This window comes from Oncorhynchus gorbuscha, linkage group LG03 (assembly GCF_021184085.1).
Source record: "Oncorhynchus gorbuscha isolate QuinsamMale2020 ecotype Even-year linkage group LG03, OgorEven_v1.0, whole genome shotgun sequence".
Classification (NCBI taxonomy): Eukaryota; Metazoa; Chordata; class Actinopteri; order Salmoniformes; family Salmonidae; genus Oncorhynchus; species Oncorhynchus gorbuscha.
Genome location: NC_060175.1, coordinates 4,782,490 through 4,802,439, shown reverse-complemented (window position 1 = coordinate 4,802,439; position 19,950 = coordinate 4,782,490). Strand labels below are relative to the sequence as shown.

Here is a 19,950-nt window from a genome sequence, read left to right as displayed (position 1 = left end):
AGTGTCCTGCGTGAATCTAAGTGTGCGTTCTCTAATTCTCTCCTTATTTCTTTCTCTCTCTCGGAGGACCTGAGCCCTAGGACCATGCCCCAGGACTACCTGACATGATGACTCCTTGCTGTCCCCAGTCCACCTGGCCATGCTGCTGCTCCAGTTTCAACTGACCTGAGCCCTAGGACCGTGCCCCAGGACTACCTGACATGATGACTCCTTGCTGTCCCCAGTCCACCTGGCCATGCTGCTGCTCCAGTTTCAACTGTTCTGCCTTACTATTATTCGACCATGCTGGTCATTTATGAACATTTGAACATCTTGGCCATGTTCTGCTATAATCTCCACCCGGCACAGCCAGAAGAGGACTGGCCACCCCACATAGCCTGGTTCCTCTCTAGGTTTCTTCCTAGGTTTTGGCCTTTCTAGGGAGTTTTTCCTAGCCACCGTGCTTCTACACCTGCATTGCTTGCTGTTTGGGGTTTTAGGCTGGGTTTCTGTACAGCACTTTGAGATATCAGCTGATGTACGAAGGGCTATTTAAATACATTTGATTTGATTTTGATTTTATTTGAAACACACATTCAACCAGATACCGCATTATCACACCAGAAACACACATTCAACCGGATACTGCATTATCACACATTCAACTGGATACCGCATTATCACACCAGAAACACACATTCAGCCAGATACCGCATTATCACACCAGAAACACACATTCAACTGGCTACTGCATTATCACACATTCAACCGGATGCCACATTATCACACCAGAAACACACATTCAACTGGATACTGCATTATCACACATTCAACCAGATACCGCATTATCACACCAGAAACACACATTCAACCGGATACCACATTACCACACCAGAAACACACATTCAACTGGATACTGCATTATCACACTAGAATCACACATTCAACCGGATAACACATTATCACACCAAAAACACACATTCAACCGGATACTGCATTATCACACCAGAAACACATTCAACTGGATACTGCATTATCACACCGGAAACACACATTCAACCGGATACCACATTATCACACCGGAAACACACATTCAACTGGATACCGCATTATCACACCAGAAACACACATTCAACTGGATACCGCATTATCACACCAGAAACACACATTCAACCGGATACTGCATTATCACACCAGAAACACACGATCAACTGGATACTGCATTATCACACGTTCAACTGGATACTGCATTATCACACCAGAAACACACATTCAGCCAGATACCGCATTATCACACCGGAAACACACATTCAACTGGATACTGCATTATCACACATTCAACTGGATACCACATTACCACACCGGAAACACACATTCAACCGGATACTGCATTATCACACCAGAAACACACGTTCAACTGGATACTGCATTATCACACGTTCAACTGGATACTGCATTATCACACCGGAAACACACATTCAACTGGATACTGCATTATCACACATTCAACCAGATACCGCATTATCACACCGAAAACACACATTCAACCGGATACTGCATTATCACACATTCAACTGGATACCACATTACCACACCGGAAACACACATTCAACTGGATACCGCATTATCACACCAGAAACACACATTCAACTGGATACTGCATTATCACACCAGAAACACACATTCAACTGGATACCGCATTATCACACCGGAAACACCCCCCCTTACCCTCCATGTTCCAGGGTAGACTAAGCCAACTCTCAGCTCTGACTTGGGCCGGGAGTGGAGACAAAAGCCTTAAAGGGAAGTGTCGTCTATAATTACTGTGAATAATAATGGCGGTCCCCTAGTGTTACATTTTACATAACAGCAGTTCATTTAGGAAATTAAAAGTATTGTCAAAGTGCTTTGGGAAATCCATTTTTAGAAAAAGTTGTTTAAAGAAAGTAGTGCACTTTTCAACAGGTTTTGGAGGTCCTTCCCTGACTCTAACCCTGCCTAGCTGTGGTCCATATTCATCTGTTTGTGGAGGTCCTTCCCTGACTCTAACCCTGCCTAGCTGTGGTCCATATTCCTCTGGTTGTAGAGGTCCTTCCCTGACTCTAACCCTGCCTAGCTGTGGTCCATTATTACTCTGGTTGTGGAGGTCCTTCCCTGACTCTAACCCTGCCAAGCTGTGGTCTATATTATTCCTCTGGTTGTGGAGGTCCTTCCCTGACTCTAACCCTGCCAAGCTGTGGTCTATATTATTCCTCTGGTTGTGGAGGTCCTTCCCTGACTCTAACCCTGCCTAGCTGTGGTCTATATTATTACTCTGGTTGTGGAGGTCCTTCCCTGACTCTAACCCTGCCTAGCTGTGGTCCATATTATTCCTCTGGTTTTGGAGGTCCTTCCCTGTCTCTAACCCAGCCAAGCTGTGGTCCATATTCATCTGGTTTGGGAGGTCCTTCCCTGACTCTAACCCTGCCAAGCTGTGGTCTATATTATTCCTCTGGTTGTGGAGGTCCTTCCCTGACTCTAACCCTGCCAAGCTGTGGTCTATATTATTCCTCTGGTTGTGGAGGTCCTTCCCTGACTCTAACCCTGCCTAGCTGTGGTCTATATTATTACTCTGGTTGTGGAGGTCCTTCCCTGACTCTAACCCTGCCTAGCTGTGGTCCATATTATTCCTCTGGTTTTGGAGGTCCTTCCCTGTCTCTAACCCAGCCAAGCTGTGGTCCATATTCATCTGGTTTGGGAGGTCCTTCCCTGACTCTAACCCTGCCAAGCTGTGGTCCATATTCATCTGGTTTGGGAGGTCCTTCCCTGACTCTAACCCTGCCTAGCTGTGGTCCATATTATTCCTCTGGTTGTGGAGGTCCTTCCCTGACTCTAACCCTGCCTAGCTGTGGTCCATATTATTACTCTGACCCTTACCTTGGTAATGCTGCAGTAATTTGTTGGTCCTGATGTCCCAGACCTTGACAGTGTTGTCTGTGCAAGCAGCAGCAATGCATGTTCCACTGGGATGGAAGTCGGCATAGTTCACATACCTAGAAAACAGGACAGAAACAGACAATCTGTCGACATATACAGTTGAAGTCAGAAGATTACATACACATTAGCCAAAAAATGTAAACTCAGTTTTTCACAATTCCTGACATTTAATCCTAGTAAGAATTCCATTACACCTCCTCCTCCATGCTTCACGGTGGGAACCACACATCCGGAGATCATCCGTTCACCTACTCTGCGTCTCACAAAGACATTTGTGGATGAATCCAAAAGTCCAAAAATCTCAAATTTGGACTCATCAGACCAAAGGACAGATATCCACCAATCTAATGTCCATCGCTCATATTTCTTGTCCCAAACAAGTCTCTTCTTCCTATCGGTGTCCTTTAATAGTGGTTTCTCTGCAGCAATTCGACCATGAAGGCCTGATTCACACAGTGTCTGTTACTTGAACTCTGTGATGCATTTATTTGGGCTGCAATCTGCGGTGTAGTTGACTCTACTGAACTTATCCTCTGCAGCAAAGGTAACTCTGGGTCTTCCTTTCCTGAAGCGGTCCTCATGAGAGCCAGTTTCATCACAGCTCTTGATGGTTTTTGCGAAGAAACATTCACTGCACTTGAAGAAACTGTAAATGTTCTTGAAATGCTCCATATTGACTGACCTTCATGTCTTAAGTAATGATGGACTGTTGTTTCTTATTTGAGCTGTTCTTGCCACAATATGGACTTGGTCTTTTACCAAATATGGACATCTTCTGTATACCACCCCTACCTTGTCACAACACAACTGATTGGCTCAAAAAAGGAAAGAAATGCCAAAAATGTACTTTTAACAAGCACACCTATTAATTGAAATGCATTCCATGTGACTACCTCATGAAGCTGGTTGAGAGAATGCCAAGAGTGTGCAAAGATGTCATCAAGGTAAAGGCTGGCTACTTTAAAAATAATCTCAAATATAAAAAATATATTTTGATTTGTTTAAACCTTTTTAGGTTACGACATGATTCCATGTGTTATTTCATAGTTTTGATGTCTTCACTATTATTCTACAATGTAGAAAATAGTAAAAATAAAGAAAAACCCTTGAATGAGTAGGTGTCAAAACGTGTGTGTGTGTGTGTGTGTGTGTGTGTGTGTGTGTGTGTGTGTGTGTGTGTGTGTGTGTGTGTGTGTGTGTGTGTGTGTGTGTGTGTGTGTGTGTGTGTGTGTGTGTGTGTGTGTGTGTGTGTGTGTGTGTGTGTGTGTGTGTGTGTGTGTGATAGAGATACATACACACTTTATACATACACAGTGCATTCAGAAAGTATTCAGACCCCTTGGCTTTTTCCACATTTTGTTACGTTACAGCCTTATTCTAAAATGGATTAAATGAATCTACATACAATACCCCAAAATGACAATGGTTTGTAGAAATGTTTGCAAATTTATGAAACATAAAAAACAAAAATACCTTATTTACATAAGTATTCAGACTCAAAATTGAGCTCAGGTCCATCCTGTTTCCATTGATCATCCTTGAGATGTTTCTACAATTTGGAGTACACCTGTGGTAAATTCAATTGATTGGATATGACTTGGAAAGACACACACCTGTCTATATAAAGGTCCCACAGTTGACAGTGTCAGAGCAAAAACGAAGCCATGAGGTTGAAGGAATTCTCTGTAGAGCTCCGAGACAGGATTGTGTCGAGGCACAGATCTGGGGAAGGGTACCAAAAAATGTCTGCAGCATTGAAGGTCCCCAAGAACACAGAAGCCTCCATAATTTTTAAATGAAAGAAGTTTGAAACCACCAAGACTCTTCCTAGAGCTGTCCGCTCGGGCCAAACTGAGAAATTGGGGCAGAAGGGCCTTGGTCAGGGAGGTGACCAAGAATCCAATGTTCACTCTGATGTGGCTCCAGAGTTCCTCTGTGGAGATGGGAGAAACTTCCAGAAGGACAACCATCTCTGCAGCACTCCACCAATCTGGCCTTTATGGTGGAGTGGCCAGACGAAAGCCACTCCTCAGTAAAAGACACATGACAGCCCTCTTGGAGTTTGCCAAAAGGCACCTAAAGGACTCTCAGACCATGAGAAACCAGATTCTCTGTTCTGATGTAACCAAGATAGAACTCTTTGGCCAAGCGTCACATCTTGAAGAAACCTGGCACTATCTATACGGTGAAGCATGGTGGTGGCAGCATCAAGCTGTGGGGATGTTTTTCAACAGCAGGGTCTGGGAGACTAGTCATGATCAAGGAAAAGAAGCAAATTGCAAAGAGATCCTTGAGGAAAATCTGCTTGGGTGCTCAGGACCTCAGAATGGGGCGAAGGTTCACCTTCCAACAGGACAACAGCACACTGCCAAGACAACGCAGGAGTGGCTTTGGGACAAGTCTCTGAATGTCCTTGAGTTGCCCAGCCAGAGCCCGGACTTGAACCCGATCTAACATCTCTGGAGAGACCTGAAAATAACTGTGCAGCGATGCTCCCCATCCAACCTGACAAAGCTTGAGAGGATCTGCAGAGAAGAATGCGAGAAACTCCACAAATACAGGTGTGCCAAGCTTGTAGCGTCATACCCAAGAAGACTTAAGGCCCTAATCACTGCCAAACGTGCTTCAACAAAGAACAGAGTAAAGGGTCTGAATACTTATGTAAATGTATTTTTTCAGTTTTAAACTTCCTTTTCATTTGAAACATATCTAAAAACCTGTTTTTCTTTTGTCATTATGGGGTATTGTGATGTCGTTATGGGGTATTGTGATGTCGTTATGGGGTATTGTGATGTCGTTATGGGGTATTGTGATGTCTTTATGGGGTATTGTGATGTCCTTATGGGGTATTGTGATGTCCTTATGGGGTATTGTGATGTCATTATGGGGTATTGTGATGTCATTATGGGGTATTGTGATGTCATTATGGGGTATTGTGATGTCATTATGGGGTATTGTGATGTCATTATGGGGTATTGTGATGTCTTTATGGGGTATTGTGATGTCATTATGGGTTATTGTGATGTCATTATGGGGTATTGTGATGTCATTATGGGGTATTGTGATGTCGTTATGGGGTATTGTGATGTCGTTATGGGGTATTGTGATGTCGTTATGGGGTATTGTGATGTCGTTATGGGGTATTGTGATGTCGTTATGGGGTATTGTGATGTCGTTATGGGGTATTGTGATGTCATTATGGGGTATTGTGATGTCATTATGGGGTATTGTGATGTCGTTATGGGGTATTGTGATGTCGTTATGGGGTATTGTGATGTCGTTATGGGGTATTGTGATGTCATTATGGGGTATTGTGACGTCATTATGGGGTATTGTGATGTCGTTATGGGGTATTGTGATGTCATTATGGGGTATTGTGACGTCATTATGGGGTATTGTGTGTAGATTCTAATCCATTTTAGAATACGGTTGTAACGTAACAACATGTGACAAAAGTCAAGAGTTCTGAATACTTTCCAAACGCACTGTATACAGATTAAGCCTTTACCCTCCATGTTCATAGAATGAGTGAATACACTCCTGACTCGTCTTGTCCCAGATCTTAATGCTCTTGTCGTCACTGGCCGATACTATCAACCTGCCGTCTGGTGAAAACCTGAAGACAGAAAGGACCAACAATGTGGGGGCGCATGGAATACGCACTGAACATAAATACACTACTTCAAATACTATACTTAGAACTTGTAAATCTTGTATAATGCTTTAAAAATGTACATAAAGCCTGTTTTAATGTTTGTGTTGTGAGAAAAACACTAACGGATAGCCTGATCTCAGATCTGTTGGTGCCGTCTTGCTAAATCCTATGTTCATTGTCATAGAGAGCACAAACAGATCTGAGACCAGGCTAAGAAACAGATTGTTGGTTCCATACAGACATCGTAATCATAACATCGTTGTGAGGGTAAAAACAGGTTGTTGGTTTCGTACTTGGCACAGCGGACCCAGTTGATGTGTTGGTTGAGAGAGAAAAGGAACTTCTGTCGGTGAACGGTCCAGACTTTGAGAGTTTTGTCGTCGGACGCGGTGACCAAGGTCTGTCCATCACCGGAGAAACTGACACTACGCACCGTTCCGGTGTGGGCTCGGAACGCCGTGGACTCGCCCTTACTGAAAGGAAGAAACAGAGGAATTATGACCCGCCCCCCCAGGACCAATTTCCTGACCAACTGAGTTCTACACATGGCCTTCGTGGCCTCGAACATGTATTACAAAATTAAATCAAAATGTAATTGTATTTGTCACATAAACAACAGGAGCCTAAACAACTGAGTTTTAATGACTCCAACCTAAGTGTATGTAAACTAGTTTTAATGACTCCAACCTAAGTGTATGTAAACTAGTTTTAATGACTCCAACCTAAGTGTATGTAAACTAGTTTTAATGACTCCAACCTAAGTGTATGTAAACTAGTTTTAATGATTCCAACCTAAGTGTATGTAAACTAGTTTTAATGACTCCAACCTAAGTGTATGTAAACTCGTTTTAATGACTCCAACCTAAGTGTATGTAAACTAGTTTTAATGACTCCAACCTAAGTGTATGTAAACTAGTTTTAATGACTCCAACCTAAGTGTATGTAAACTAGTTGTAATGACTCCAACCTAAGTGTATGTAAACTAGTTTTAATGACTCCAACCTAAGTGTATGTAAACTAGTTTTAATGACTCCAACCTAAGTGTATGTAAACTAGTTTTAATGACTCCAACCTAAGTGTATGTAAACTAGTTTTAATGATTCCAACCTAAGTGTATGTAAACTAGTTTTAATGACTCCAACCTAAGTGTATGTAAACTCGTTTTAATGACTCCAACCTAAGTGTATGTAAACTAGTTTTAATGATTCCAACCTAAGTGTATGTAAACTCGTTTTAAACTCCAACCTAAGTGTATGTAAACTAGTTTTAATGACTCCAACCTAAGTGTATGTAAACTAGTTTTAATGACTCCAACCTAAGTGTATGTAAACTAGTTTTAATGACTCCAACCTAAGTGTATGTAAACTAGTTTTAATGACTCCAACCTAAGTGTATGTAAACTAGTTGTAATGACTCCAACCTAAGTGTATGTAAACTAGTTTTAATGACTCCAACCTAAGTGTATGTAAACTAGTTTTAATGACTCCAACCTAAGTGTATGTAAACTAGTTTTAATAAACCTAAGTGTAGTTTTAATGACTCCAACCTAAGTGTATGTAAACTAGTTTTAATGACTCCAACCTAAGTGTATGTAAACTAGTTTTAATGACTCCAACCTAAGTGTATGTAAACTAGTTTTAATGACTCCAACCTAAGTGTATGTAAACTAGTTTTAATGACTCCAACCTAAGTGTATATAAACTAGTTTTAATGACTCCAACCTAAGTGTATGTAAACTAGTTGTAATGACTCCAACCTAAGTGTATGTAAACTAGTTTTAATGACTCCAACCTAAGTGTATGTAAACTAGTTTTAATGACTCCAACCTAAGTGTATGTAAACTAGTTTTAATGACTCCAACCTAAGTGTATGTAAACTAGTTTTAATGACTCCAACCTAAGTGTATGTAAACTAGTTTTAATGACTCCGACCTAAGTGTATGTAAACTTCCGACTTCAACTGTATTTATCAGCCTTATGGCTTGGGGGGGGGGGGAGCTGTTCAGGATCCTGTTGGTTCCAGACTTGGTACATCGGAACCGCTTGCCGTGCGGTAGCAGAGAGAACAGTCTATGACTTGGGTGGCTGAAGTCTGACACCGCCTAGTATAAAGGTCCTGGATGACAGGGAGCTTGGCCCCAGTGATGTGCTGGGCCGTATGCACTCCCCTCTGCAGCGGTTTGCGGTCGAATGCAAAGTAGTTGCCATACCAAGCGGTGATGCAACCAGTCAAGAAGCGGATGGGGCGGTGCTCAGCCCTCCGTTTCCTGTAGACCACGATCAGCTCCTTTGTCCTGCTGACGTTGAAGGAAAGGTTGTTGTCCTAGCACCATACTGCCAGGTCATTGACCTCCTCCCTGTAGGCTTTCTCATCGTTGTTGGTGATCAGGCCCACCACCATCGTGTTGTCAGCAAAGTTTAATGATGGTGCTGGTGTCGTGCACGGCCTTGTAGTCATCGGTGAAAAGGGAGTACACAACGGGACTAAGGACGCAACCCTGAGGGGTCCCCCTGTGATGAGGATCAGCGTGGCAGACGTGTTGCTGCCTACCCTCACCACATGGGGGGGGGGGCAGCCCGTCAGGAAGTCCAGGATCCAGTTGCAGAGGGAGGTGTTTAGTCCCAGGGTCCTTTGCTTAGTGATGAGCTTGGAGGACACTATGGTGTTTAACGCTGAGCTGTAGTCTATGAAAAGCATTCTGACGTAGATGTTCCTCTTGCACAGGTGCTTATCCATTGTGTCATGTGAAAGAAGGTACTACCCCATATGCTCTCTGACGGTTTTCACTCACAACACTCTGCAGCATGACAGACTCCTCATGTGAATATTTCATCAAGTCTCAGAGAGTGTAGTATATTCTATGAGAGTGTTAATTCATCAAGTCTCAGAGAGCGTAGTATATTCTATGAGAGTGTGGAAGGTCATACTGAAACTAGGGTCTATTCTACAGATGAGCCCTTCATTAATACATCAAACACATACAATACACACGATTACAACAATAGAATACTAGACACGTATCAACATAGAGGTCTCGGATCATGACTCTGAACTGACCAAGTAGGGACCAGAACATCTAATTTCAGAGAGTTCTGTGAGTTGATCCACATAAAGCAGGCAACTAAAAGCAGCTCTGTGGAGACCGAAGGGCTTTTCAATGTTTTTTGTTTTGTTATCCAAGGGGCGGCAGGGTAGCCTAGTGGTTAGAGCGTTGGACTAGTAACCGAAAGGTTGCAAGTTCAAACCCCCGAGCTGACAAGGTACAAATCTGCCCCTGAACAGGCAGTTAACCCACTGTTCCTAGGCCGTCATTGAAAATAAGAATTTGTTCTTAACTGACTTGCCTAGTTAAATAAAGGTTAAAAAAAATTGAAAGGCCTGAGACTGGGTTTGGTGATTTGCAAGTATAAATTGAATTAATGATGACAGATACATAGAGGAAGTTTCTGCATGAGTGCTTTATATAAAAACACAAGAAGAATCTGCTCTCCTTACATCGAGGCCCAACCCACTTTTTGATACAAAGCACAATGATGTTCTAGAACCATCACCAGTAATAAACCTAAGAGAACAATGGTGAGTTCTAGAACCATCACCAGTAATAAACCTAAGAGAACAATGGTGAGTTCTAGAACCATCACCAGTAATAAACCTAAGAGAACAATGGTGAGTTCTAGAACCATCACCAGTAATAAACTTAAGAGAACAATGGTGAGTTCTAGAACCATCACCAGTAATAAACCTAAGAGAACAATGGTGAGTTCTAGAACCATCACCAGTAATAAACTTAAGAGAACAATGGTGAGTTCTAGAACCATCACCAGTAATAAACCTAAGGGAACAATGGTGAGTTCTAGAACCATCACCAGTAATAAACCTACGGGAACAATGGTGAGTTCTAGAACCATCACCAGTAATAGACCTACGGGAACAACGGGGAGTTCTAGAACCATCACCAGTAATAGACCTAAGGGAACAATGGTGAGTTCTAGAACCATCACCAGTAATAAACATACGGGAACAATGGTGAGTTCTAGAACCATCACCAGTAATAGACCTAAGGGCCCAATGGTGAGTTCTAGAACCATCACCAGTAATAAACCTAAGGGCCCAATGGTGAGTTCTAGAACCATCACCAGTAATAAACCTAAGGGCCCAATGGTGAGTTCTAGAACCATCACCAGAAATAAACCTAAGAGAACAATGGTGAGTTCTAGAACCATCACCAGTAATAAACGTAAGAGAACAATGGTGAGTTCTAGAACCATCACCAGTAATAGACCTAAGGGCCCAATGGTGAGTTCTAGAACCATCACCAGTAATAGACCTAAGGGCCCAATGGTGAGTTCTAGAACCATCATCAGTAATAGACCTACGGGAACAATGGTGAGTTCTAGAACCATCACCAGTAATAAACCTAAGGGCCCAATGGTGAGTTCTAGAACCATCACCAGTAATAAACCTACGGGCCCAATGGTGAGTTCTAGAACCATCACCAGAAATAAACCTAAGAGAACAATGGTGAGTTCTAGAACCATCACCAGTAATAAACGTAAGAGAACAATGGTGAGTTCTAGAACCATCACCAGTAATAGACCTAAGGGCCCAATGGTGAGTTCTAGAACCATCACCAGTAATAGACCTAAGGGCCCAATGGTGAGTTCTAGAACCATCATCAGTAATAGACCTACGGGAACAATGGTGAGTTCTAGAACCATCACCAGTAATAAACCTAAGGGCCCAATGGTGAGTTCTAGAACCATCACCAGTAATAAACCTACGGGAACAATGGTGAGTTCTAGAACCATCACCTGTAATAGACCTAAGGGAACAATGGATATCAGCATCTAGCTGTATATAGATAATATCCTATAATCTAAAATAGATATAAAAGTGTCCTGGATAAAATCTTTCCTATCAAAAACAAACCAACTTTGAACTTCAACTTCTTCAGCAGCTCAGTGACATGTTTTTTAAATGACGGTGTCATCAAGCCAGATGCCAAATATTTGTAGGAAGGTACTCGCTCAATTTGAAACCAGTGCTTCAGCGGCAGTCAGACGTTACAGTGGGTTATTCCTGGGATACGGTCCTCTCAGATAACACACGCTACACATACTCCAAAAATGTCATTCACATACAAGTAAATTTGAAACTGCTGGACTGAATGGGAAAATCTGTTCAATTGAAGTGCTATTGACAAATGTAGCACTTCTCCAAGTTAGACAACAAACTTCCTAGCACTTCCTCTCCAAGCCACCTAGGCTACAAACTTCCTCTCCAAGTCACCAACGCTACAAACTTCCTCTCCAAGCCACCTAGGCTACAAACTTCCTCTCCAAGCCACCTAGGCTACAAACTTCCTCTCCAAGCCACCTAGGCTACAAACTTCCTCTCCAAGCCACCTAGGCTACAAACTTCCTCTCCAAGCCACCAAGGCTACAAACTTCCTCTCCAAGCCACCTAGGCTACAAACTTCCTCTCCAAGCCACCTAGAATACAAACTTCCTCTCCAAGCCACCTAGAATACAAACTTCCTCTCCAAGCCACCTAGAATACAAACTTCCTCTCCAAGCCACCTAGGCTACAAACTTCCTCTCCAAGCCACCTAGGCTACAAACTTCCTCTCCAAGCCACCTAGGCTACAAACTTCCTCTCCAAGCCACCTAGGCTACAAACTTCCTCAAGCCACCAAGCCAAGCCACCAAGGCTACAAACTTCCTCTCCAAGCCACCTAGGCTACAAACTTCCTCTCCAAGCCACCTAGGCTACAAACTTCCTCTCCAAGCCACCTAGGCTACAAACTTCCTCTCCAAGCCACCAAGGCTACAAACTTCCTCTCCAAGCCACCAAGGCTACACACTTCCTCTCCAAGCCACCAAGGCTACAAACTTCCTCTCCAAGCCACCTAGGCTACAAACTTCCTCTCCACCTAGAATACAAACTTCCTCTCCAAGCCACCAAACTTCCTCTCCAAGCCAGGCTACAAACTTCCTCTCCAAGCTACAAACCTCCAAGCCACCTAGGCTACAAACTTCCTCTCCAAGCCACCTAGGCTACAAACTTCCTCTCCAAGCCACCTAGGCTACAAACCTCCAAGCCACCTAGAATACAAACTTCCTCTCCAAGCCACCTAGAATACAAACAAACTTACAAACTTCCTCTCCAAGCCTCTCCAAGCCAATACAAACCTCCAAGCCACCTAGGCTACAAACTTCCTCTCCAAGCCACCTAGAATACAAACTTCCTCTCCAAGCCACCTAGGCTACAAACTTCCTCTCCAAGCCACCTAGGCTACAAACTTCCTTCAAACTTCCTCTCCAAGCCACCAAGGCTACAAACTTCCTCTCCAAGCCACCTAGGTTACAAACTTCCTCTCCAAGCCACCTAGGCTACAAACTTCCTCTCCAAGCCAAGGCCACCAAGGCTACAAACTTCCTCTCCAAGCCACCAAGGCTACAAACTTCCTCTCCAAGCCAAGCCACCAAGGCTACAAACTTCCAAGCCACCTCTACAAAAAGCCACCAAGGCTACAAACTTCCTCTCCAAGCCACCTAGGCTACAAACTTCCTCCAAGCAACCTAGGCTACAAGGCTACAAACTTCCTCTCCAAGCCACCTAGGCTACAAACTTTCCTCTCCAAGCCACCTAGGCTACAAACTTCCTCTCCAAGCCACCCAAGCCACCTAGCTACAAACTTCCTCTCCAAGCCACCTACAAACTTCCTCTCCAAGCCACCTAGGCTACAAACTTCCTCTCCAAGCCACTACAAACTTCCTCTCCAAGCCACCTAGGCTACAAACTTCCTCCTCCAAGCCACCTAGGCTACAAACTTCAAACTTCTCCAAGCCACCTAGGCTACAAACTTCCTCTCCAAGCCACCTAGGCTACAAACTTCCTCTCTCCAAGCCACCTAGGCTACAAACTTCCTCTCCAAGCCACCTAGAATACAAACTTCCTCTCCAAGCCACCTAGAATACAAACTTCCTCTCCAAGCCACCTAGAATACAAACTTCCTCTCCAAGCCACCTAGAATACAAACTCCCTTTCCAAGCCACCTAGAATACAAACTCCCTTTCCAAGCCACCTAGGCTACAAACTTCCTCTCCAAGCCACCTAGGCTACAAACTTCCTCTCCAAGCCACCTAGGCTACAAACTTCCTCTCCAAGCCACCTAGAATACAAACTTCCTCTCCAAGCCACCTAGAATACAAACTTCCTCTCCAAGCCACCTAGGCTACAAACTTCCTCTCCAAGCCACCTAGGCTACAAACTTCCTCTCCAAGCCACCTAGGCTACAAACTTCCTCTCCAAGCCACCTCCAAGGCTACAAACTTCCTCTCCAAGCCACCTAGGCTACAAACTTCCTCTCCAAGCCACCTCCAAGGCTACAAACTTCCTCTCCAAGCCACCTAGGCCACCTAGGCTACAAACTTCCTCTCCAAGCCACCTAGGCTACAAACTTCCTCTCCAAGCCACCTAGGCTACAAACTTCCTCTCCAAGCCACCTAGGAATACAAACTTCCTCTCCAAGCCACCTAGGCTACAAACTTCCTCTCCAAGCCACCTAGAATACAAACTTCCTCTCCAAGCCACCCACCTCCAAGCCAAGGCTACAAACTTCCTCTCCAAGCCACCTAGGCTACAAACTTCCTCTCCAAGCCAAGCCAAACCTAGGCTCCAAGCCACCTTACAAACTTCCTCTCCAAGCCACCTAGCTACAAACTTCCTCTCCAAGCCACCTAGGCTACAAACTTCCTCTCCAAGCCACCTAGGCTACAAACTTCCTCTCCAAAGGCTACAAACTTCCTCCAAGCCACCTAGGCTACAAACTTCCTCTCCAAGCCACCTAGGCTACAAACTTCCTCTCCAAGCCACCAAGCCAAACTTCCCTCCAAGCCACCTAGGCTACAAACTTCCTCTCCAAGCCACCTAGGCTACAAACTTCCTCTCCAAGCCACCTAGGCTACAAACTTCCTCTCCAAGCCACCTAGGCTACAAACTTCCTCTCCAAGCCACCTAGGCTACAAACTTCCTCTCCAAGCCACCTAGGCTACAAACTTCCTCTCCAAGCCACCTAGGCTACAAACTTCCTCTCCAAGCCACCTAGGCTACAAACTTCCTCTCCAAGCCACCTAGGCTACAAACTTCCTCTCCAAGCCACCTAGGCTACAAACTTCCTCTCCAAAGCCACCTAGAATACAAACTTCCTCTCCAAGCCACCTAGAATACAAACTTCCTCTCCAAGCCACCTAGAATACAAACTTCCTCTCCAAGCCACCTAGGCTACAAACTTCCTCTCCAAGCCACCTAGGCTACAAACTTCCTCTCCAAGCCACCTAGAATACAAAGCCACCTAGGCTACAAACTTCCTCTCCAAGCCACCTAGGCTACAAACTTCCTCTCCAAGCCACCTAGGCTACAAACTTCCTCTCCAAGCCAAGCCACCTCCAAGGCTACAAACTTCCTCTCCAAGCCACCTACAAAGGCTACAAACTTCCTCTCCAAGCCACCTAGGCTACAAACTTCCTCTCCAAGCCACCTTACCTCTCCAAGCCACCTAGGCTACAAACTTCCTCTCCAAGCCACCTAGCCACCAAGGCTACAAACTTCCTCTCCAAGCCACCTAGGCTACAAACTTCCTCTCCAAGCCACCTCCAAGGCTCCAAGCCACCTAGAATACAAACTTCCTCTCCAAGCCACCTAGAATACAAACTTCCTCTCCAAGCTACAAACTTCCTCTCCAAGCCACCTAGGCTACAAACTTCCTCTCCAAGCCACCTAGGCTACAAACTTCCTCTCCAAGCCACCTAGGCTACAAACTTCCTCTCCAAGCCACCTAGGCTACAAACTTCCTCTCCAAGCCACCTAGACTACAAACTTCCTCTCCAAGCCACCTAGACTACAAACTTCCTCTCCAAGCCACCTAGGCTACAAACTTCCTCTCCAAGCCACCTAGACTACAAACTTCCTATCTCCATTCAGACAAATCCATTATTCACACTTCACTGTCTAGCCATTCTTTCCACCATAGATTCTTCTATTACACATCATGTTATAGAAGGAGAAGGCTGCAGTACCAGAGCAGAGCATGTTCTCCATTGTCTCCATTGTCAGATCTTAAGCCAGCCAGTAAGAGCATAGTTATTAAGCCACATTTCTACTATAAAACACATGTGGAGACACAAGACCGTCTAGGTTTCAGAGACATTCCTCTATGGTTGAGTGACTAAGGTTCTCCTCTGTCTGGCTGATTTATTCACACAACCTTGCTTCAGATTATGATAGGTCTAATAAACATGCCTTTTTTTGAACAGTCACACTTTACTACCAGCAGAGACTTTGCTGATAGCTACTTTATTGAGGAAATGTACTGACTATGACTGATATATGTGGTTGCCCCTCCTAGCTACCTTAAGATAAATGCACTGACTGTATGTCGCTCTGGATAAGAGATCTGCTAAATGACGCAAATGTCAAATGTAACATCACTGCCACCCAGTGGCAATATGTGGCATAAATCAATTATGAAAAGTATATCATCTTAAATTATATCTTTAAAAAAAAAAAATATTTCATTTATTTAACAAGGCAAATCAGTTAAGAACAAATTCTTATTTACAATGACGGCCAAGGAACATTGGTGCAAAACGACAGATTTTTTTACCTTGTCAGCTCAGGGATTCGATCCAGCAACCTTTCGGTTACAGGCCCAACGCTCTAACCACTAGGCTACCTGCCGCCCAAAACAATGCGCGCCCAATTTGCGCACTAGTAGGTGCGCACTAGACTTACACACTGGGCACCCAGAGGCGGACAGTCTTGTCCCTGGAAGCTGAGGCCACCAGGTGTCCGGAGGGAGAGAACTGGACTGACGTCACAGCGTCTTTATGTCCCACGAACCGATAGGCTCTCATTTGGGGCTTCAAGTTCCAGATCATGAGACAGGAGTCCATGGAGCCGGTCGCTGGAGACAACAAGAAAATAAACATATCATCAGTTAGCTATTTTATATATATATATATATATATATATATATATATATATATATATATATATATATATATATATATATATATATATATATATATATATATGTATATACAGTGGGGCAAAAAAATGTATTTAGTCAGCCACCAATTGTGCAAGTTCTCCCACTTAAAAAGATGAGAGGCCTGTAATTTTCATCATAGGTACACTTTAATTAACTATGACAGACAAAATGAGAGAAAAAAATCCAGAAAATCACATTGTAGGATTTTTTATGAATTTATTTGCAAATTATGGTGGAAAATAAGTATTAGACAACTAATATAGTATAATACGGACTGAACCCATTAGACAACTAATACAGTATAATACAGACTGAACCCATTAGACAACTAATACAGTATAATACAGACTGAACCCATTAGACAACTAATACAGTATAATACAGACTGAACCCATTAGACAACTAATACAGTATAATACAGACTGAACCCATTAGACAACTAATACAGTATAATACAGACTGAACCCATTAGACAACTAATACAGTATAATACAGACTGAACCCATTAGACAACTAATACAGTATAATACAGACTGAACCCATTAGACAACTAATACAGTATAATACAGACTGAACCCATTAGACAACTAATACAGTATAATACAGACTGAACCCATTACACAAGTGGTTCCCAAACTGGTCTAGGGCAACAAACTAGTCCCCCACAAAAAAATGCTTAAAAAGAAAATAGCTGTTTTTAAGGAACTCGGTCCGACTTTAAACTTACGATTGACCGTTGTAGTAGAATAGTTGAATGCACAAGGTGCCATTTCTATACCTTTATTTAACTAGGCAAGTCAGTTAAGAACAAATTCTTATTTACAATGTCGGCCTACACCGGCCAAACCTGGATGACAACTGTGCGTTGCCCTATGGGACTCCCAATCACGTCCGGTTGTGATACAGCCTGGATTCGAACCAGGGTGTCCGTAATGACGCCTCTTGCACTGAGATGCAGTGCCTTAGACCGCTGCGCCACTCGGGAACCCCAATCATCAGTTCCTCTTGTTATGTTGGTCATTACATACCTTAGAGAGCTATTATTTATAACTTGTCAGAATTGTCCAGATCAACAAACCAAACTCAGCTAACATTTTTTTATTTAGGTTTTTTAGTGCATTAGTCCTAACTATCATATTTGCCCCGACAAGTAGCCTAGTGGTTAGAGCATTGGGCCAGTAACCGAAAGGCAAGGTAAAAATCTGTCATTCTGCCCCTGAACAAGGCAGTTACCCCACTGTTCCTAGGCCGTCATTGTAAATAAGAATGTGTTCTTAACTGGCTTGCCTAGTTAAATAAAGGTTAAAAATCTGTCATTCTGCCCCTGAACAAGGCAGTTAACCCACTGTTCCTAGGCCGTCATTGTAAATAAGAATGTGTTCTTAACTGGCTTGCCTAGTTAAATAAAGGTTCAATTAAAAATATATTTACAAATATCAACACTCACTGGATTCTACCCACACACATACTAACTCTGCTACTCTGTTTATTATCTATCCTGATTGACAAGTCCCTACCTACATGTACATATTACGTTGTAATAGTAGAATGCACAAGGTGCCATTTCTATATTGGGTAGATCATCATTTAATTTTTGCAGGGGTACAACTACCTCGTACCCCTGCACATTGACTCAGTACCGGTACTCCTTGTAAATAGTCTTATTATTGTTATTCTTACTGTTTCCTTTTTTGAAAATGTATCTTCCTTTTTAAGAGCTCATAAGTAAGCATATTATGGTAAAGTCTACACCTGTAGTATTGGGCGCATGTACCAAATATATTCGATTATTTTATTATTATTTTTTTGATGATTGACGAACAACACCACTTACCAATTTGTTTCATGTTACAGTTGAAGTCAACGCTTGTTATGGTGTCTCTGTGGCCCTTGAAGTGCCTCTCCAGGGTTGGGTCATCCTAACAATGTGAAAGGAACAGTTTTACACTAATTAGCCGGTCAGTTGATTTGTTGGCAACTCATCATCATCATCATCATCATCATGTTTACTTACCAATGCGGAAGTCATCTTCAGGTGATGGACAAGCACAACTCTCTCATAAAATAACTAGCTCAACTGCCTTGTAAGCTAGCAAACTGTTCTCAAATACAGTAACGTTCAGCACAAATAGATAATAATAACTTGATGTGCAACACAAGGCATTGTTTACAAATTCACTGGGTGGTTTGTCAGCTGCTTGGTTACCAAGGCCAACTCATTATCCACATCGTTAAGACACCGTTACCTAGCGCTCAATACGCACGATAAGCAAACTGTCGGTCATTAAAATGTTTCCGTATATCCAAAGTTTCCAGACGAGTTATAATTAGCTACTTATTTTTCATAAAACAGTGTCGTTTGATTATTTATTTTTTGCTATATCACCTGCTGCTTACAAACGCAAGACGTCGACGTTTCTGACAACAAACTCCAGTGTCGTTTGAGTTTGCGCGCCGCATCGAGCGCCAACTTCGGGTTGAAATTTTTAAAGGGGAAGTTGACGTCGTAATGTAATTGGCCGACCAAAATACAACTGTAATCAACACTACAGACACCCAGGGGTCAGTAGAATCCCGTTGGTAAAGGTCACTTTATACAAGTTTACTTTAACCAGGGTTGCTCCAGCAAAATACATTTGGACGTGTTAAACAGTATAATAAATTGCAGACTATAGAACTATACTTGCTGGAGCATAAAATAAATAATATTTTAACTATTTTCTGAGATCCTTGCAAGCCGTCACATATCGTTTTCCACCTCGCCCAGGGCTCCACAATTAATCAAATTCACATGGAAATCACAATATTAACATGTTCAATATTCATTCCACATGAAAGCCATATCATATCCATATTGCATGCAAAGTGGCAACACATTTTTTGAGGGGGGGCTGTTTTGCATGTTATTTTGGCATTGATACGTGTCACATATCAGTTTGCAAACAATGTAATAAAAAATATATAATTGTGTTAATAAAGCCGCATACGAACATGGTAAATATCAGACTTCAAGACAACTGGGAACTCTGGGAAAAAAACGAGCTCCGATTAGGAAAATAAGGTTTGAACGGTCATTCAACTTGGAATTCCAAGTCGGGAACTCGGGCCGATCACAACATAAAGGAGTGTTCACAACATAAAGGAGTGTTCACAACATAAAGAAGTGCTCACAACATAAAAGAGTGTTCACAACATAAAGGAGTGCTCACAACATAAAAGTGTTCACAACAGTGTTCACAACATAAAGGAGTGCTCACAACATAAAGGAGTGTTCAACAACATAAAG

At 42.9% G+C, this 19,950-nt stretch overlaps 1 protein-coding gene across 1 annotated transcript in view; it reads right to left on the bottom strand.

Moving 5' to 3' along the window:
- Positions 1 to 19,104, bottom strand: part of poc1a (POC1 centriolar protein A) — a 95,886-nt gene extending 76,782 nt beyond the window's left edge. Inside the window, exons 1-6 of the mRNA XM_046333746.1 lie at positions 18,679 to 19,104; positions 18,499 to 18,583; positions 16,406 to 16,577; positions 6,904 to 7,083; positions 6,464 to 6,571; positions 2,896 to 3,011 (exon numbers count right to left, since the gene is read on the bottom strand). Coding sequence (XP_046189702.1) covers positions 2,896 to 3,011; positions 6,464 to 6,571; positions 6,904 to 7,083; positions 16,406 to 16,577; positions 18,499 to 18,583; positions 18,679 to 18,693 — 676 coding nt within the window. The 5' untranslated portion in view covers positions 18,694 to 19,104. The remainder of the gene's footprint in view (positions 1 to 2,895; positions 3,012 to 6,463; positions 6,572 to 6,903; positions 7,084 to 16,405; positions 16,578 to 18,498; positions 18,584 to 18,678) is intronic.
- Between the last annotated feature and the right edge of the window lie 846 nt (positions 19,105 to 19,950).